Source organism: Dermochelys coriacea, chromosome 4 (assembly GCF_009764565.3).
Source record: "Dermochelys coriacea isolate rDerCor1 chromosome 4, rDerCor1.pri.v4, whole genome shotgun sequence".
Classification (NCBI taxonomy): domain Eukaryota; kingdom Metazoa; phylum Chordata; order Testudines; family Dermochelyidae; genus Dermochelys; species Dermochelys coriacea.
This window is the reverse complement of record NC_050071.1, coordinates 108,710,628-108,732,073: the sequence shown is the minus strand read 5'-3', so window position 1 is coordinate 108,732,073 and position 21,446 is coordinate 108,710,628. Positions and strand designations below refer to the sequence as shown.

At 39.6% G+C, this 21,446-nt stretch overlaps 1 protein-coding gene across 8 annotated transcripts in view; it reads left to right on the top strand.

Moving 5' to 3' along the window:
• RBPJ (recombination signal binding protein for immunoglobulin kappa J region) overlaps nt 1-18,868 on the top strand; it is a 90,156-nt gene extending 71,288 nt beyond the window's left edge. For all 8 annotated transcript variants that reach the window (XM_038399482.2, XM_043514048.1, XM_043514050.1 and 5 more), the window contains 6 exons: nt 2,366-2,503; nt 2,719-2,831; nt 7,062-7,202; nt 12,700-12,855; nt 13,866-13,969; nt 14,155-18,868. In XM_038399482.2, coding sequence (XP_038255410.1) covers nt 2,366-2,503; nt 2,719-2,831; nt 7,062-7,202; nt 12,700-12,855; nt 13,866-13,969; nt 14,155-14,470 — 968 coding nt within the window. In that variant the 3' untranslated portion in view covers nt 14,471-18,868. The remainder of the gene's footprint in view (nt 1-2,365; nt 2,504-2,718; nt 2,832-7,061; nt 7,203-12,699; nt 12,856-13,865; nt 13,970-14,154) is intronic.
• The last annotated feature ends 2,578 nt before the right edge of the window (nt 18,869-21,446 follow it).

The window sequence follows — 21,446 nt, the reverse complement described above, 5'->3', positions numbered from 1 at the left end:
CATGTGGAACTCATCTTAGCCTTAGATGCACCAGTGGAAGTGCACCATCCTTCAATACTAAAAGCATTCACTTTTCTGATAAGTGGGGGAATGGAGAAGGTTAGTTGTGCTGCCAGAAAGGAAAACAAAAGAGGGTGCTGGATGAGAGGAAAAGTGCAAAAAACATACAGAAGAACAAAAAAAAGGAATGAGAGAGGAGAGGGAAAAAGAACAAAACATACAGAAAAGGGAAAGGAAGGAAAAGAAATGAAGAGAAGTAAGGGGAAAGGGAGAAATTGTAGAAACTGTGTCTGAGCATTGTGGAAAGGAGCACGAAGATGGAAGGTGCCCTCTGCTCCCAACAACAAAAATGGGTCTACAACAACCAAAATGACTGGAAATCACGACTATAACCATTTCTCAGCACATAAGTCAACACATGAGGTTGCACTGTGTTTTTCTTTTTTCCATTCCCTTTTTTGTTCAAACATGTTCTGAAATGCAATTTGATTGCTCCACTAATGGGGAGGCACAGCTACTGTTTTGTGCCTTGGAAGGGCTGTGATTTATGCCTCCAGAGACCATCACAAGCCATGAGGTACCAGAATGTTTACCTTAAAGCCCTCCTGGTCCTTTCCAACAGTTCTGTTGTGATTGTCTGTTGTGAAACTGGGCTAGGAAGCCTTAAAGGATATGTCTACTCTGCAATTAAAAACCTGCAGCTGGCCCATGCCATTTGCCTTGGGCTTGTGGGGCTTGGGCTAAGGGGCTGTTTAATTGTGGGGCAGATGTTTGGGCTTGGACGGGAGCCCAGGCTCTAGGACCCTGCAAGGTGAGTCTACACTGCAATTAAACATCCCTAGAGCCCAAGCCCAAGTCAGCAGACACGGGACAACTGCAGGTGTCTAATTGCAGTGTAGACATACCCAAAGACTTCAGCCCCAAGAGCCAGGGCTGACACCAGTCTTGGCTCAAGGCCCTATAGTTCAACCTGCACTCTAACAAAACTTTCATCTAGACCAGCTGTGTTGTTCTGGTGACCATTACACTGTTGAGTTGGGACCCATGGTCCAGAGCTGCAACTAGAAATAGCCTTGTTGCTGTGTGAGTCTCACCAGTGGGCCAACATTATGCATTGTTGACTTTTATGTTCTTATAGCCAGTTATGCAATTCTGGTGGCTTGTATTGAGCTTTCTTTGAAGGCAAATACCATGTAGAACAGTGGTGGGCAAACTATGGCCTGTAGGCCAACACATTTTAAGCCAGCCCGAGAACTGCACCACATGGCTCAGGCCCATTCTGGCTGGGGAGCTGGGTTGGGGGCTGCACCACACGGCTTGGCCCCGCTCCAGCTGGGGTGCAGGGTCGGGGCCTCACCACGCAGCTCCTGGAAGCTGCGGCATGGCCCCGCTCCGGCTCCAGTGCGCTTCAATGCCACTGCTTCCGAGAGCCGCTTGAGGTAAGTGCCAGTCAGAGCCTGCACACCCTGAGCCTCTCCCCATGCCCCAACTCCCTGCCCCAGCCCTGATCCCCCTCCCACTCTCCAAACTCCTTGATCCCAGCCCGAAACACCCTCTTGCACCCCCAAACCTCTCATCCCCAGCCCCACCCCAGAGCCTGCACCCCTTCTTGCACCCCTGCCGCAGCCCTGATCCCCCTCCCACCCTCCGAACCCCTCGCCCCACCCCAGAGCACCCCAACCCCAATTTTGTGAGCATTCATGGCCTGCCATACAATTTCTATTCCCTGATATGGCCCTTGGGCCAAAAAGTTTGCCCATCCCTGGTGTAGAAGAAAGTTTGCACTTAGGTGGACTCTGTCCTCAAAGAAATCTGAATCGTTCAGTAAGCAGGTTTGTGAGGGATTATACTCTGCCAGACTCGCTGAACCTTTTGCTCTTTCAAGAGAGAGAGATCTGAGCAAAACCGAGAGTTGAAGGTTCTGTAATTTTGTACAGTTTTCTTTTTCTTCCTTTTATTTAACTGGTCATCACCATTTTCCTTGTTCTTGAAAGGAACTGGGCACGCAGAATAGCCTAAGTATTTCAGTAGGATGGGGCAATGCAGCTTCTGAGTCCAGTGGTAGAACTATGAGCTAAGGGACTTCCTACTCGATGACAGATGCACTGGTTCAAGAGTGGCAAACCAGCAAGAATTTATAGTATCTTCAAAGAACAGCAATTACAGATAAATAATTAACTTTTGTAATTCTGACTGTTTTCCAGAGTATCATAAATGTGTTCAATTTACAAAACGTAATTACAGATTGGTGAGGGAATTACTGTCTGAACCTGTCTATTATGCATCTGTTTGTTGATTTTATTAGTGTTGCATTATTAAAAAACATTTTTACAATATTAAGTAAGTCTTTATTTTTTTCTTGCAGTATGTATTGCGTCAGGAACAAAAGTGGCACTATTTAATAGACTTCGATCCCAAACAGTTAGCACCAGATACTTGCACGTAGAAGGAGGTAATTTCCATGCCAGTTCACAACAGTGGGGAGCATTTTACATTCATCTCTGTAAGTAAAAATAACAAACAAACAAACAAACAAACACCCCCCCCAAAATACAAACCTCCAGTTTTATTCTCTTTTAATCAATTTTCAAAGTAAAGATTCAGCCTGTGTGTGTGTGTGTGTATGTTTGTGTGTAATATAGTAACATTTTATGCCCTTGCCATCAAGAGAGAAGTGAGTTAAACTATTTAACAAAGAACTTTGTCTGCTTCATGCAGTGGATGATGATGAATCCGAGGGAGAGGAATTCACAGTGCGAGATGGCTACATTCATTATGGACAGACTGTCAAACTTGTGTGTTCAGTTACTGGCATGGCACTCCCAAGACTGGTACAGTTTAACTTCTCCAATGCTATAGCTAATTTGTAATATACTAATTAGACTACCTAGATTGTTTTAAATGCAAGTTCATGTGTTGATTAGCACATATTTATTTTTAGAAGAACTGTGAAATTGGCTTTGACTTTTAAAAACTCTTTTTTTGCTATTGTTTTATTTTAAAAATGTTGTTCATTTTAATATGATATTTTATCTTTGTTTTGCTTTAGAATTATTCTCTTAATTAAGGATAAGGTGTAAAAGCACAAACTAAACAGAAGGCATGATAGACAGATCAATCAAAATGCTAAATGTAGGTTACGCTGTGAGCTTTTCAAGGAGATAGATCTAGCTTAGCAATGACAACAAAGGTGCCAGGGAATTAAAGCAAGTAAGCTTGTGATTAACTTTAAGCATGTGAGTAGTCTCATTCAAACCAATGCCACTTCTCTTGTGCTTAGAGCTGAGTGGCTTATGTGCTTTACTAGATTCAGATCTAAAATCACTCTATATGTATGTGCCTTGTTACAGGCAAGTAGAATATCAGTATACTATGCAAAGTAATTTTGGATGATTATTGGCACTAAACTTATTTAACCATATATAACCATAAAAATACATATAATAAAAAATTGCACATCACCATTACTTTGTGTCTATGATCAAAAGAAAAATTGTGTTTTGGTTCTGTAAGCTTAAATGATAGTAATCAGTTCTGCCTCAGTGATTGAGAAAGGGCTGTTTAGGGCTTTTTTAACAGGCTAATTATAGATATAGGTGCACTGAATGCCCCCAAATAAGCAGTCTGGGAGGCATTAGTACATAACTGATTATAAACCTTCCCTTTATTTAAGTTTCCTAAAACCATTCATAGATACTAAGGTCAGAAGGGACCATTCTGATCATCTAGTCCGACCTCCTGCACAGCGCAGGCCACAGAATCTCACCCACCCACTCCTATGAAAAACCTCACCCATGTCTGAGCTATTGAAGTCCTTAAATCATGGTTTAAAGACTTCAAGGAGCAGAGAAGCCTCCCTCAAGTCACCCATGCCTCATGCTACAGAGGAAGGCGAAAAACCTCCAGGGGCCTCTCCAATCTGCCCTGGAGGAAAATTCCTTCCCGACCCCAAATATGGCGATCAGCTAAACCCTGAGCATATGGGCAAGATTCACCAGCCAGATACTACAGAAAATTCTTTCCTGGGTAACTCAGATCCCATCCATCTAATATCCCATCTCAGGGGATTTGGCCTATTTACCCTGAATATTTAAAGATCAGTTACTTACCAAAATCCCATTATCCCATCATACCATCTCCTCCATAAACTTATCAAGTAGAATCTTAAAACCAGATAGAACTTTTGCCCCCACTGCTTCCCTTGGAAGGCTATTCCAAAACTTCACTCCTCTGATGGTTAAAAACCTTTGTCTGATTTCAAGTCTAAACTTCCTGGTGGCCAGTTTATACCCATTTGTTCTTGTGTCCACATTGGTGCTGAGCTGAAATAATTCCTCTCTCTCTCCTGTATTTATCCCTCTGATATATTTATAGAGAGCAATCATATCTCCCCTCAACCTTCTTTTAGTTAGGCTAAACAAGATCCCGGAGGTCTATAGCACACCCCAAGCACTATTGTAGAAGAGGCTTTACTAGTTTTCTTCCCCAATGTAATTTTTGCCCAGACGGACTCTGTCTTATCCATTGCATCGCTTCTTATTTCTTTACATTCTACCTCATCATTGATACACAATGCTACTCCACCACCTTTACCTTTGTTTCTGTCTTTCCTAAACAGCACATACCCTTCAATACCTGTAGTCCAGTCATGACTACTATTCCACCATGTTTCTGTTATCCCTATAATATCTGGTTTCACTTCCTGCACCAGTAGCTTTAGTTCCTCCATTTTGTTACCTAGGCTCCTCGCATTGGTGTATAAACATCTTAATTTTTGCTGTTTGGCCTCGCTCACATTTTGTACCCAATTAGGCAGTCATTCTACAACCAGTATAACCTATTAGACTAGTATCCACATCGCCCTCGCTCCTTATATACATTCTCCTACCCACGGCTGTATCCTTTCTTACTTCGTCTTCTTCCCTCTCAATGCTAAAATCTGGCGTGGAGATTTCCTGGACATCTCCCATCCATCTCCCCCTAATTCCTAGTTTAAAGCTCTCTTTATCAGTTGTGCCAGCCTCGATCCTAGAAGTCTATTTCCTTCCCTACTCAGATGAAGTCCATCCCGAGAGAACTGTCCTCTGTCCGTGAATGCCTCCCAGTGGCCATACATCCCAAAGCCCTCCTTAGAGCACCACTGCCTAAGCCATCTGTTGACAGTCATAATCTTGTCACACCTTTGTTGCCCTTCTCTAGGAACAGGAAGGATCCTGCTAAAGATCACCTTAGCCTCAATTTCCTTAAGCGTCTTCCCCAGCCTAGCATAGTCTCCCTTAATACTTTCCAGCGAGAATCTAGCCGTATCATTTGTTCCCACATGAAGGATAATTAGGGGATTCTTTCCCGCTCCCTTTAGGATCCTTTTCAACCTCAGGTCTACATCCTGTATCTTAGCACCCGGAAGACAGCACACCCTTCTATTCTCTGGATCAGCTCTAGTTACAGGCCTGTCTATTCTTCTCAATAAAGAGTCCCCGATCACATAGACCTGCCTTTTCCTGGTGACGGTGCTATTCTCCAGTCTCTACCCTGGTCCCTGTTGATCATTAGCCCATAGGGACTTCACTATTACCAGTCTCTCTTATGTGTAATCTACTCAAATACGATGATGTTGACAGAATAAAACTCTGACAGATTTAGTTCCAGCTCTATAAAATATCCCAGCATGATTATGTTGAGAATTTGTCTCTACAAACAAATTCAGTTGGAGAACGGAAATGGTCTGCTGAGGGCAAAACTTTTGTTTGTTTTATCTACTGAAATGGTATAAAATAATAAAACCTCACTTTGGTAAGCTGTTACAGCAATAGAAAATTCCATCATTTACCCAGTTTCTAGTTTGATTCAGTATACATGAAAATCAGGGAAAGATTCCCTTTGACCCTAATGGGTTCCATATTGAGATATGACATCATGATTTGCATGATTGCTGGGCCAGCCTCCACTTGGAAAGGTGCCATCATCTGCACTTCCAGAGACCTCTAATGGGGAAGGGGAAGTAAATTTGTATTTAGCATGACACTTTACTTTTTACCCTTGCAGTTGGGAACATTCAGCACACACCCTTACAACTCTTTTTATAAAATATGTTTGCAGGTCACCTTTAATTTTGTTATATTGGCTATAGGGTTTTAGGCAAGAAACTACATATTTTTCATAAACTTTTTGAAGAAAAATGTAAACCTTGAAAATAATGTTGCTACTAATTCCTTTTATCATCGTTAGAAATCCCAGAGGACATGATTGGCTTTCTGATTCGTGGCTTAGAAATCTTCAAGCACTATGGCTGCTGCTTCTGCTGCTGATGCATAAAATGAAGTACTAAACTTTTTTTCTAGAAGTTGAGTTAAAATTCCAAGCTTCAGATTTCCGTCGTCTGTAAGGGAATAATTATATTTTAAAATCAAATATTATAACTTTTTAGAATTACAACAGTAGGTATTTTTATGCTGGATTGTCAAATGTAGGAAACAGCCATTCTTTACAGGTATACTGTACAGTCATGTCTTAACTAATATTTATCATGACCAGCTGTCAAGAGGTACACTATTATAGTGTTGCATTTGCAAAACTACAGATAATGATGTGTTAATACTTTTACCATAAATCCCTATTTTTAAAGGTTTTAATTCAATAAGTGGCCCGTTATGCTGCAGTTGTCAATCCTGGAGGCATTTGCTTCTGTAAAATTGTGTATTGATATTTGACCAGCTGCTCTTCTGCATCAGGAGACCAAACAAAAGAAATTAGATTTTGCTGGTTTCTGATGTTTTTTCCCCTCTCTTCTAGCAAAAAAAGTTGAAATATATGCATGCAGCACAAACTCACTTAGGACTCTGAAAAGCAGAGAAGCCTTCATATCTGTCCTTGTTTTAGAAATTGCAGGGTGTTTTTGATCAAATGTTTAAAATGAAACTTGCAAATGTATGTGTTAAAATGTCTCTTGTTACCATACCATTGATGTAAAATTGCCAGACGTAAATGTGTAATCTCTGATGTAAATAAAACATAGATTGCATGGTTCTAACTGTATTTCTTTGTGCATTTTTTACCAACAGATAATTCGAAAAGTGGATAAACAGACAGCGTTACTGGATGCAGATGATCCAGTATCGCAGCTCCATAAATGTGCATTCTACCTTAAAGATACGGAAAGAATGTACTTGTGCCTTTCCCAAGAGAGAATAATCCAGTTTCAAGTGAGTTATTTAAACAGATTGTACTAAATGAGAAATGTAATCAAGTTTGTTTCAAAAATATCTGGGAACAACATTTTTGGTCTCAGCAGTCTTTATTTTTGAAAGAAATTGCTATAGGAAGTACCAAACTTTATTCTTCCTGTTAAATCTGTTAAATTTTCTTTTCTTTCTCCAGTCTTCTGTATCAGACTAGACTCTTGAGTTATAGTTCCTCCCAGTCAATAAATGGAAACAGAACATTAAAGATGTAGATTATGTCATACTCTCACATATAAGTATCTTCAGTTATTCTGTTCTCCAGTAGGTGGAGAAAATTATTCCTAGCAAGCTGCTGCATCACGAGTGGAAAAGCAGACTTTTGAGGCCTAACAAGAGCCTTGTTACATAGGATGTCTGCAGCTGATCAGGCAGCACAAATGACACACTGACATGATCCCTCAATCTCATCTGATATGGTGAACCACTCTTAGCAGGCGTTTAATGTGGCGTCCCCTTCAAGAGAACAAGATTAGGGCCAAATTTCAACTTAGCTGAGCAAGGCCTGCCTCTACCATGCCCTGGACAAAAACTTCCTTCCAGTATAAGGAGGGAGCAAGAAGACTCAATCCTGGCTTTGCCTCAGTGAAAGCTTATCCTTGCCCTGAAGAGAGACAGCGGTCCCAGGGAAGAATCTTAAATAGCTGGGAGAAGCCACCCTCGAGTGTCTGGAAGCATCCCCAGCACGAACTATGGCTCAACCTTAAAGTGTGTCTGCTAGGCAGGAACAGTTGTAACATCAGATCTTATCCATTAGGAAAACACATCCTCCATCAGGGAACAGAAAGCCAAGAATCCCCAGGAATGCTTAGGCGCCTGAGAATCAGCTCCCTGATTGTACCTCCCCTCACAGCAGCCTGGGGAGTCAAGAGAAAAAGCAGCTCCTGCTGCCCTGGAAAGTTGCTTTAGAATGCAGTACATTCAGCCTCCCTGAAAAATGCTTGTGAGGACTCAGAGGCACCCTACCACTGTAACTATTCTTGCGGCACTAATCAAGCTTAGTCCAATCAGAGCCAGCTCTTCTCAGGGGTAGGAACAAGATTAAAGAACAAAACCATCAACTCTTCTAATTTCTCCCTTGAGAATGGAGGGGGAGAACAAAGAAAAGGCTACCGTCTTCTTCCCCTCCCCACTGATTAAACCCTGCTCAGGCTGCACATGGGCCTCTTCCCACTTTCATAAAAACATAAACGCTATCATACTGGGTCAAACCGTGGACAAGCTTGCCCAGTATCCTGTCTTTGACAGTGGCCTGTACAAGAGCTTCAGGGGGAATGTACAGAACAGGGCAGTTATGGAGTGTTCCTCCCTTGTCTTTCACTCCCAGCTTCTGATGGTCAGAGGTATGGGGTTGTGTCCCTGCCCATCTTGGCTAATGGCCATGGTGAACCTATCCTCCATTAACTTATCCAGTTCTTATTTGGACCAAGTATACTTGTTGTCATCACAACATATGGTGGCAATGAGTTCTGCAGGTGTTAGGTGTGTGGAAAAAGTACATTCACGTGTTTAGAATCATAGAATCATAGAATCATAGAATATCAGGGTTGGAAGGGACCCCAGAAGGTCATCTAGTCCAACCCCCTGCTCAAAGCAGGACCAAGTCCCAGTTAAATCATCCCAGCTAGGGCTTTGTCAAGCCTGACCTTAAAAACCTCTAAGGAAGGAGATTCTACCACCTCCCTAGGTAACGCATTCCAGTGTTTCACCACCCTCTTAGTGAAAAAGTTTTTCCTAATATCCAATCTAAACCTCCCCCATTGCAACCTGAGACCATTACTCCTCGTTCTGTCATCTGCTACCATTGAGAACAGTCTAGAGCCATCCTCTTTGAAACCCCCTTTCAGGTAGTTGAAAGCAGCTATCAAATCCCCCCTCATTCTTCTCTTCTGCAGACTAAACAATCCCAGCTCCCTCAGCCTCTCCTCATAAGTCATGTGCTCTAGACCCCTAATCATTTTCGTTGCCCTTCGTTGTACTCTTTCCAATTTATCCACATCCTTCCTGTAGTGTGGGGCCCAAAACTGGACACAGTACTCCAGATGAGGCCTCACCAGTGTCGAATAGAGGGGAACGATCACGTCCCTCGATCTGCTCGCTATGCCCCTACTTATACAACCCAAAATGCCATTGGCCTTCTTGGCAACAAGGGCACACTGCTGACTCATATCCAGCTTCTCGTCCACTGTCACCCCTAGGTCCTTTTCCGCAGAACTGCTGCCGAGCCATTCGGTCCCTAGTCTGTAGCGGTGCATTGGATTCTTCTATCCTAAGTGCAGGACCCTGCATTTATCCTTATTGAACCTCATTAGATTTCTTTTGGCCCAATCCTCCAATTTGTCTAGGTCCTTCTGTATCCTATCCCTCCCCTCCAGCGTATCTACCACTCCTCCCAGTTTAGTATCATCCGCAAATTTGCTGAGAGTGCAATCCACACCATCCTCCAGATCATTTATGAAGATATTGAACAAAACGGGCCCCAGGACCGACCCCTGGGGCACTCCACTTGACACCGGCTGCCAACTAGACATGGAGCCATTGATCACTACCCGTTGAGCCCGACAATCTAGCCAGCTTTCTACCCACCTTATAGTGCATTCATCCAGCCCATACTTCCTTAACTTGCTGACAAGAATGCTGTGGGAGACCGTGTCAAAAGCTTTGCTAAAGTCAAGAAACAATACATCCACTGCTTTCCCTTCATCCACAGAACCAGTAATCTCATCATAAAAGGCGATTAGATTAGTCAGGCATGACCTTCCCTTGGTGAATCCATGCTGACTGTTCCTGATCACTTTCCTCTCCTCTAAGTGCTTCAGGATTGATTCTTTGAGGACCTGCTCCATGATTTTTCCAGGGACTGAGGTGAGGCTGACCGGCCTGTAGTTCCCAGGATCCTCCTTCTTCCCTTTTTTAAAGATGGGCACTACATTAGCCTTTTTCCAGTCATCCGGGACTTCCCCCGTTCGCCACGAGTTTTCAAAGATAATGGCCAAGGGCTCTGCAATCACAGCCGCCAATTCCTTCAGCACTCTCGGATGCAATTCGTCCGGCCCCATGGACTTGTGCACGTCCAGCTTTTCTAAATAGTCCCTAACCACCTCTATCTCTACAGAGGGCTGGCCATCTCTTCCCCATTTTGTGTTGCCCAGCACAGCAGTCTGGGAGCTGACCTTGTTAGTGAAAACAGAGGCAAAAAAAGCATTGAGTACATTAGCTTTTTCCACATCCTCTGTCACTAGCTTGCCTCCCTCATTCAGTAAGGGGCCCACACTTTCCTTGGCTTTCTTCTTGTTGCCAACATACCTGAAGAAACCCTTCTTGTTACTCTTGACATCTCTTGCTAGCTGCAGCTCCAGGTGCGATTTGGCCCTCCTGATATCTTTCCTACATGCCCGAGCAATATTTTTATACTCTTCCCTGGTCATATGTCCAAGCTTCCACTTCTTGTAAGCTTCTTTTTTATGTTTAAGATCCGCTAGGATTTCACCATTAAGCCAAGCTGGTCGCCTGCCATATTTACTATTCTTTCGACTCATCGGGATGGTTTGTCCCTGTAACCTCAACAGGGATTCCTTGAAATTCAAGGATTCCTTGTTTATATTAAGCCTGCTGCCTGTTAATTTCATTAAGTCACCCCTGGTTTTTGTACTATCTGAAAGGGTCAATAACATTTATCTATTTACTTTCGCCACACTATTCATGATTTTGCAGACCTCTATCAGATCCCCCTTCTCTCCCGCCCTTAGTCATCTCTTTTCTAATCTGAACAGCCCTAATTTTTTTAGTCTCTCCTCAGATGGAAGCCATTCCATACCCTTGATCATCTTTGTTGCCTTTCTCTTAACCTTTTCCAATTCCACTATATCCCTTCTGAGATGCAACCAGAACTGGACTCAGTATTCAAGGTGTGGGCACACCATGTCTTTATATAGTGATACTCTGATACAGTACAGATCCTTTTACGCGCAAATTTGCTTAACATGCCGTAGCATCATGCCTCCCAGTGCTATCTATTTAACACGTGAGACTGGTTAACACGCAGTGCAGGAACTTGCTATGTAGCGCTACAGATTTGCTCACTAACTCACTGACGTAGAAATCGACAAAGTGCGGAGCGGAAATGTATTGTACGTCTTTACCAATATTGGTAAAGACGTATCACGCACTCTTAGTCATTGTCACTCTAGAGAGATTAGTAATATATACTACATTAGAAAATTTTAACTGTAGACCTAATATAATCGCAGAGGGCAAGCATCAGCCTTCCTACACCGTAGAAGAAAAGCTAGCTGAAATAAATAGAGTAAATAGTGGAGAAACCCAAGCCAAAGTTTCAAAAGATATTGGGATTGCTGAATCTACTCTCCGAGGATGGCTAAAAAACGAATCTAAACTGAATGGCTTTGTACAAAATATCAATTGTGCCACAGGGCTTAAGCGAAAACGTGTGCGCTATTCAGCAAAACCCACAATAGACAAAGCCATGCGCACGTGGTTTGCTTAGGAAAGGCTGAAAGAAATGTCACTAAGTGGGCCAATTCTTCAAGCCCAAGCAACAAAATTTGGAAATTTAATGGGGGGATGAATCTGGAAAAGGGGATGGGAAAAAAGGTCCACCAAATGCATCCGATGAAGTGAACTGTAGCTCACGAAAGCTTATGCTCTAATAAATTAGTTAGTCTCTAAGGTGCCACAAGTACTCCTTTTCTTTTTCCAAATCTTTGTATGTCACGGGTGTGATATCAAAAGTCTTAATGTTCTGTCTCCATCTGTTGGTTGAGAGGAACTATAACCCAAGGATCTAAAGTGGATCAAATAAAGTAAATGTACAGATAAGTAAAATTTCTCCTTTTGTCACATCTTTTGGATGTCTGACACTGAACCTGGACACTGCAGTGCAGCCACCTTCCCCCCTCTCCCCTCCCAAATTAACAAAACATTAACACGGAACCAGTTAAGCATATGAACTGACTTTTTCAGCTCTGTATTTCATTCAGTAATTGTACTTGTTCTAGTGCAGTGGTTATCAACCTTTTCCATGCCATGACCCCATGTCATAACGGGGGAAAAAAATCAAGATTTTCCCTCCTATTCAATCATTAAAAATAGTGAAGGGTGTTCCTCCTGGACTTGTTCACGTTTCCCAAGTTTAGAACCCATCTTTCAGTGTGAATATTTTTGATGCTTATTTTGTGTCTTGTATGCTTTGTAAGGCTCTTGATGACTATTTTAGCACAGGAGGATGTGTTGCAAATTGCAATCCATTCCACATTGTACAATGGGTTGTTCTTTGACTACATTCTGTTATAGGAAGAGATACAGGGAAACTAAGTTGCATAACTTTGAAATGAGACATTGTGACCCACTTCCTCTTACCAATTCAGATGACTCATTATTAGTTCTGGTGTGAATATCAAACCAATATACAGACCAAACTTCTAACTATTCTTTCTTAAAGGCCACTCCATGCCCCAAAGAACCAAATAAAGAGATGATTAATGATGGAGCTTCTTGGACAATCATTAGCACAGATAAGGCAGAATATACATTTTATGAGGGGATGGGACCAGTCCATGCTCCAGTAACACCTGTGCCTGTTGTAGAAAGTCTTCAAGTAAGTCAGTTTACTTTTTCTGTTCTTGTTAATAAACTTTGCACTTACTATAGGGTTCTCATCTGAGCATCTTTAAGTATTTCACAGTCTTTAATTAAACTTCATGGTGCTCCTGTGAGATGCTGTAGGTAAGTATTATGTAACCAGTTTTATAGATGGGTAAACTGAGTCAAAGAGAACTTTAATAATTTGTCCAAGGTCACTTGTGAGTCAGTGGCAGAGTTGGGAGTAAAAGCAAAGAGTTCAGATTCCCAGTCTCTCCCTCTCTAATCACTAAACTGCATTCTCACACTTAGAAAGCGAATGCAAACTCTCTTAAGCAGAATAATTCTGCACTAGTCCTACATTATATATCTGCATCCACAAGAGAGTGTTTTGTAATGTTAAGTAAAAATACTGTTTATAGTTCCGTCAAATTTTAGCTGTTTTTTCAACTCTGTTATGCAAGACAAGAACACGTGCTTGATAAAGAGAACATCGACTTTGTGTATTTCTTAAGAATTGCTGAACTTCTTAAAATTGCCCTCTTTAATAAATCCTCGATCTTTATTTTTGTTTATTTAAAAATTTGTTGACTCGTAACAGCTAATTAACAATTAACACATTATGACCGAACCCTTCCTTGTTAACAACAAACCTCGTTCTGTTTGAGAGAGGACTCAAAAGGTCGGCTACACAAAAGGTCATATCCTGTGTCTTGAAGTTCTTCCTATTTGGGCTTTGATGAACTACCAGGTGGTAAAGACGGTGCAGGCTCTTTACTCATAGATGCTTGCTTACTGGCTATTTATATTTTGTGATTTAAATGTTCTTCCTTCAAGCGTTGCCATTCACTACAGAACACCAAACCATTTGGAGCTATCTATCTTGTAATTTTTTTTAATTGAGTTGAATTTGTTTGCTGCTTTTCTTAATTGGAAAAGAAGTAATAAACCAATGCTTATGGTACTCATATGTATTACAAGAGTAATTCCTTCTGATTTTGTATGTCTGGTTTATTTTCTGTCTAGTTAAATGGTGGTGGAGATGTAGCAATGCTGGAACTTACAGGTCAGAATTTCACTCCAAATTTACGTGTCTGGTTTGGGGACGTGGAAGCTGAAACCATGTACAGGTGCAGTATTATTTTCTTCTACTTTTTTTTGGTGGGTGGAGTTCTGATTACAGTTGGTGTTGAAGTTCTGGTGAGTGTATATTGATTTTTGTTATTTGCTCCATAGCTCTTCGTTTTCTGAGTTACTACCTTTTTTTACTGAATACCTGCTTGGCAGCTAATATGTTGTCTTTTTCTCTTGTCAGATGTGCAGAAAGTATGCTGTGTGTTGTTCCAGACATTTCTGCATTCCGAGAGGGTTGGAGGTGGGTCCGTCAGCCAGTCCAGGTTCCAGTAACTTTGGTCCGTAATGATGGCATAATCTACTCCACTAGCCTTACCTTTACATATACACCGGAGCCAGGCCCACGACCACACTGCAGTGCTGCTGGAGCAATTCTCAGAGCCAACTCAAGCCTCATGGCTTCCAGTGAAACAAATACAAACAGCGAGGGAAGTTACACAAATGTCAGCACAAATCCAACCAATGTCACATCATCTACAGCAACAGTAGTTTCCTAACTACAGTGTTTGCTTGGACTTTAACAGACTTTCAAGTGCTACAGACAAGACAACTGAACAATTTTGTGGTTTCATGGGAAAACACCTTTCCATTCTAAGTGATATTATTTGAACTTTGTTACCTGCAAGTGCTGATCTTAAAAATAGAAGCCACAATAAAAAAAAAAATCTGAAATGTATAAACTTTATTAAAATCTATTTTTCAGCTGGTTTTTTTTTTTAAATGGGCAAGAAATTGAAATGTGGCTGGGATACAAGTTAAACAAACTAGAAAACATGAACATGACATTTTTACGGACCAAGGAACTTGTATAAGCTTTAGTATAAAAGGTACATTTTCACCATACCTTTTTTGTATCACAACATATAGTACACTTTTGTTACCAAATAGTTTATATTTTTTTTTCCTCTGAGCTTTTGCTCTGAAGTATATTCAGGTTCCAAGCCTGACCATGCTTGTATAATCTAATTACCATACTCTTCCAGTTTTAAAAAATATATATATTTTTGGTCTGTGGCTGGAACTGTTCCTTTTTTTAAACTGAAGTCTTGTGACTTTTTATGAACTGAAATTGTTTTTATTTCAGCAAGTAGAACCTTGTAAAGGCCAGCATATTTTTTTTTAAGATTATATGAAGTCTGTGCAAAAGCTTTAAAATAAAATGCCTCTGCCTTGCCTGCAATACATGCAATGTATGTTACCGTTAGTGCTCTGTTTTCAGTCACTGTGCATAGTTATTTCTATGGTTTCCTTTTTTTAAAATATGTATTTATAGTGATAATTCATGAGGGTCTAACATTATATGAGTTCAAAATAGGTGACATCTCAAACGGTCATGTTTATGATTGGTCATGTCACAAGAATACATGGGTGTTTTGAAGGGTGGTTTTTGCCCCCTTCCCTCCTAAAAGTCAGAAATGTATCATAACGTGTGTTAGGATCCATTCAGGTTTTTTCTAATCTTGTACATAATTTGTATGAAGTGTAACTTAAACATTTTATTTCAAAAGTGGAATGTTCCTGTTGGCTTCATTTGGCAGCATGTCTTCTGTCTTGTTGGCATGTGACTAATATCATGAGAAGTATTTGCTACAAATGGGATTGGTAGGTGATGCCCTTCATCATTATACAATGAGAGAAATCATAAAAAGCATGGTTTTTCTTCCTACTGTTCAGTAAATTAGGCCAAATGTTGGTGTAATCCTTGTATTGAGATGTGCTTTCATTGTGAAGTGATCATACCATAATAGTTAGAAATACATTTTAGTACTTAGAAATGGGCAATTATAAGATTATAAAAGCACTGTAGTGAAGTCAACTCCCATCTCTATTTCCAGGGGGGTTTTCTCTTTCCCTGCGAACAATTAGTGCACTATTCGAGCCTTCTCTCCACCATAAATTTAAGGCTCAGTTTGACTCAGTTGATTTGTGTTACTCTCATTCTGAACTTGCCTTTTTTTAAATCCCTCTCTATGTAATTGATCGCTTCAATTATATTTGAAAATATATCCCAGTGGCTCATTTGCAATCCCAGAACCAGGCATAGGCTTATAGGATGTAGTGTAACATTTCCCTTCCAGGACAAGAATATAAACTCTATGAATTACTCAACCTTTACCATCCCATGAAACAAGAGCCACAACTACTATGTACATGTGAACCTTTGGTTTACTACAGAGCATGGCCTGCAGGCTTATCCATTGACTATTTGAATAGATTTCCATTAACCACTTTAAGAGTTTCCACTTTCAGCACCAGCACCATTTTAAAGCATTGCTTCTCTGCAATATGTTTGTCTTCTCTGACGCTCTGTTCTACATGTTTGCCTCAGCTGCTCGATGAACGTGTTGGTTTTGCATTCATTGAAATTGAAGACAATGTGGTTAAGGGAAGAAATCTGTTGTAAAACATATTCAGTTAGTTGTTAAATCAGTGCCACTGTCCTAAAATGTGCTTGTATTCTACCACAGACCTTCTTATTTGCCATTTTATACTATGTAACCTTCCCTTGAACATTGTTACAAATACTGCCTCATCTCTATTTCAGTGGCCAAGGGCAGACTTCATTGTGGCCTTATCTCTGTTTTAAGCTGTTTACTGGCATTTATTTGCAAATCTGTTTACTTGTCTGTGTGCTATTTAATTTTATCTTGGTTGTGTTGACAGAAATCATTTCACAACGTTTTTGCTAGAAATTTGTTTGTTTTATACAGTACTGTTTAACTTATGGGCCTCAGGTTTTCTTCACTTATTAGCTTGAGGATTAAAGGAAGTGGTTAGTAATGAATTTACTATAATATTAAAGAACGAACCATTACATACACAGCAGATAAAACCATAACAAGCTTTTTAACTTTCAAGGAATATTTTTAAATAGCTATTCAAACCATAAGAGGCACCTGCTTTTATATTACTTTATTTTAAAATGTTTTTACATGTAAATGCAATAGACTTTTGTATTCAGTTTCTTTCCTTGCAATAAGTTTGCCCAATGGAGTATACGCAATCTTCCTGGACTTTTCAAGAATCTAACGAACACGATGCATTTGGCCTAATTTCTGCCACTCTACATACCACAGGCTAGTGGGTGCAAAGTACATTAAATTCCATTTCAGCAGTATCTGCTTATGTATAATTTTTAAAGCTCTTTTTGTTGGCTTTTTCCTGGACTTGTGGCTCCATTGTTTTTAGTAGATAATTAGTAACACAGGAATTGTCTTCCAGGTCCACACTGTCACTAAGAAAGATGCTCAGTTGTAATTTAAGTTCAAATAACTTATTTTCTTGAACTCTTTCCTGTGAGTGGCTTTGTTACTTTTGATGGCATCAAGAGCTGTTGATCATCTTTCATGATACTCACAATATTCCAAGAATGCTAAAAATTTCTGTTAAACTACTTATAGAATGTTTCAATATGAAACTATAGAACTGTTCTACTGTAGCTGTTAAGTCTTGTCTTTTCTTATTATTTCTAAAAGTATACATAGAAATTGAGTCTGTTCAGAATGTTTTTATAGTTCCAACTAATAGGATGAGAAAGCAAGTTAAATGCTCAAAGCTACCTATGTTCTGTTTTTGTTTAGAACTGCACTTCAGAATTCAACACTAGTATAATATAACCTGCTGCTGACATTTTCCTAATTTTATCTGAAGGCTCCCCGCATCTGTCTCTTTGTTAATTCTGAGATACACTATTTCACTTCTGTCTTCATTGCACAGACTTATAAGGTATCATACTGGTTACCTGAAAAGACATGAACCTAAAGTAATAAAACCATAAATACCCCTAATACAAATCTGACAAAAATGAAACAAGTGAGTTACCCACTTTAGACCAAATAACTGTAGAGGTTTCAATTTTTGAACAAAATGCTCTGTAATTATTAACCATGTTATTTACTTTTTACTTTCAAAAGCAGCTGTGTGTATGACGAGTACTGAAAAAATGTGTACTTTCCTGTGCCAGGCGGTTGACTTTGTTTTCAAACACTGTACTGTGGGGTTGAGTGGCAGCTTTGTTAGAAATGGTAATATACTGGGGTTTCTACCTAACCCTTTTAGGACTGAACTGTTTCCTCCCTTCATAAAGTGACAAAATGGATGAACAGTTCCAATTTTGTACACATTTGCCTACAGTCAGTACTGCATTTGTCCAGCTGTAGGTGCTATGCTTAGTTTTAGTTTGTTTCTTGAACCTTGCAGCAAGTATATGCATTCAGTCCTTTAAGGGTTATATTTTACAAACTGTGCACCTGTAAAATTTCTTAGCAATAAGGTAGAAAATTGAGCAAGTTTTTACCATAATTTTGTAGAAAATTTGAATTGCTCAGTTCCATATTTCATCAAAAAAATCTGCAATACGGGCAGTTTCAAGGAATAAATAAAAGTGAAATGTAAACTACATAAGTGTTTTGTCCAGTGTGTGTAAGCGCATATAATATTTTATTTCAATTTTTTTCTATAATGTTTCAGTCACGATGAAATGTCATGTTACTGCTCCTGCGACAAACTTATTTTAACAGCTGTACGATGTTACTATATAGGGAGTAATATATGATCACATTTGTTGAAAATTGCTACATTTTTGCTGACATAATGTTAAACAAGAAATCAGGTTCTTTTTGGCTTGTGAACAGTGAGGTCGTCTGTGGAACCAGAGCAGCAGAAGACCAAGCCCAGGAGAGGAAAAGTCATCAATAGATGTGAGGGCAGGCACCCTGGCTCCACTTACACTGGATACGGAATGTCCACATAAAAATTCGTTTCAAATCTAAACCTGTTTCTCTACAGCTTGTATAATTGCTGAAGTTAGACAAGTGACTGTTGTTTTTCCAGTAATGTAAAAAAAGAACCGGTTCACTTTTTTGATATTATTTATTAAATAAGAAAAAAATGAACTGTGTTTAATTATTTAAATGTAGCAGCCTTACTACTACAATTACTTAAACTGTTTTATTTTTCATCCCATTCTGTAGTTGCATTCTGTTGGATGAGCATTTTTCAGATGTTGGTTAATAGCTAGGCTCATCCTTGAATATATAAGAAAGCTAATTTGTGCCTTGATTTTAGGGAGAACATGAACCAGCAAGTCCATATGCCACAGCTGATTGAGGTTATCTCCTGTTTGGGCTACAGACACATAGGATTAATTCCATTATATACATAAAGATACAAAACTGTTGAAAGGAGATGGGGAATAGATGTGGCATATGCACCAGAAAAAGGTTAGGAATGGCAGGAGCAGCAGACATTCCACTCATTAACAGAGATGAGATTGTGTGAGGCACAGGAAAGAGGGGGCTATTACTAGATACGCAAAGCACTGCTAGGACAAAGACATAAGCTGAAGTAAGTTGATAGAGGATTTTAACGATAGGAATTATTTTGACCTTTGGGATAGGTACAATTGAGTATTATCCACGTGAAAGTGCTAGTTCAAAGTATAAGGTGAACAAACTGGAGAAAGTAGATACTGAGACTTAAACTTTGCTGGTCCTTGCAGGTAATGGGCCCACCACTTGAAACAGGGTTTCCTTATTAAGGTAGAAGAAGACTTATGATGTGAAGGAATCATGTCTGCATAAATTGAGGAATGATTCCTGGTGTATTGCAGCTGTACAGAGATAAAGGAGAAGGAAGAGAAAGGGGGAGAATGTGGCCTTAAGAATAGTCAAAGTAAGTGGCCCTCTTAAGGCACCACATCTCATGGAGTGTGGTTGGAACTACACTCAAACCACTGACTGCTCATCAAGGGTCTGATTCTCATTTATGCTAAAGTCCTTTGGATGTTCTGGAAGTATAAATAGATTCCAAAATGGATGTAAATTACACTTAAATCCATTTTAAAGCCCCTTTCCACTTCCATTGCTCCATTGCAGTTGATAATGGGGCAATTTGGAGACTGCAGAAATGGGGAAATTCTTTTGGACGAGGCATTAATAGAGAGAAGACTGGTGGCACAGTAGGAAAAAAGAATAGTGGGAGGAAATCATCTAATACTTGTTTCAACTAGGGCCAACGCTGTGGAAGAATGCATAGTAGAAAGTTGGCAATGAACTACACAAATAAGAGGTTTAGATGTTGCTATAAAGAATATTATGCAAATATTTGGCTGGAGAAGCAGCATAGGGGTTAGAAATTGGATGCATTGTACTTGGTTAGACCAAGAGTCTTTCCAGTCCAGTATCCTCTCACTGGCTTGACTAGTACCCAGATACTTCAGAGAAAGGTAAAAGAAACCCTAAAGTTGGTAGTTGTGGGGAAAACCTGCCCGCAGGGAAGGTTTATGCTTAACCCCAAAAGTTACAGGTTCAGTTAAACCCTGAAGCATGGGATTTATATCCCTTCCAAAATTCTTTTTAATATTTACTATTATAAATCTGGTTATCCATGTTATTTGTATAAGAGTCCACAGCCTTTTTAATCCTACTAAGGTCTTGGTCTCGATGAAATCCCATGGCAAAAAGTTTCACAGGCTAATCTGGGCACTATTCTATTGACATACAATATGAAAATAATAGCTGAAATATTTTTTTCTTTTTTTAAAGAACAACTGCTACTTAGTACTAATTGAAAGATTTTGTCAGTGTCTCCTTTTTGTCTTTTAATGACTTTTGATCTAAAAGAGGTGTTCCAATCAGTACTAAAGTAGCAGCTGCCCTTAATTTTTAAAATAAATCAGAATTTGAACTACGATGTCATAATATGACACGTCAGTAATAGTGGAATACTACATATGTGAACTTCTGCCATTGACATGCAATGAAATGCTGTAAAATATTTTTTAAAATGTGAAAACCCATCAAATAAAACACTTAAAACATTTCAAAATTCCAATATGTAATTCAGAGTTTTCTAAAACAGTTTTCCAAGATGTAATTTTTTATTCTGATTTTTTTTTCTGCAGGATTTTTTGGTGAAATCTAAATGATTTCATGAAAAAAAAATGGTGTCTTTGTCAAAACAGCTTTTTCACTGAAAATGTTTTGATGAAAATTTTCTGAGCAGTTCTACTTTTATAGATTTAAGATTTAAAAATCAATCCAAGTCAGAAAAACTGTGTATTCTCTACTATAATTTATATGTAAGGTTTTATAAAGTTCTATTTGATGTTATGTATTGAATTAGTTGACAAATCACTTACGCTGGCATACAGATAAATATGAGAGACAGACATAACGATAGGGGGCCAGAGTTAATGCTGAGCTTTCAAACCTAAGGTTTCACTGCATACTAAGTGCTTCATTTTTCAGTAGAACATTTTTTGTTTAGTATTAATCTCTACCAGGGAAAAAACAGGAAACAAATTGTCAATGCAGCTTGTAAATTCTTTTTTGGGGTGCCATTTGCCTTTCCGTTTGAACAGTCTTGACTAACTGAGCTATCCTAAACAGACATCCGTAATCTTAAGACTTCTGAACCAGGCTCCCTTAAAGCCTGGGCCATTTAAAAATTCTAAAGTTTAGATAGATCAAT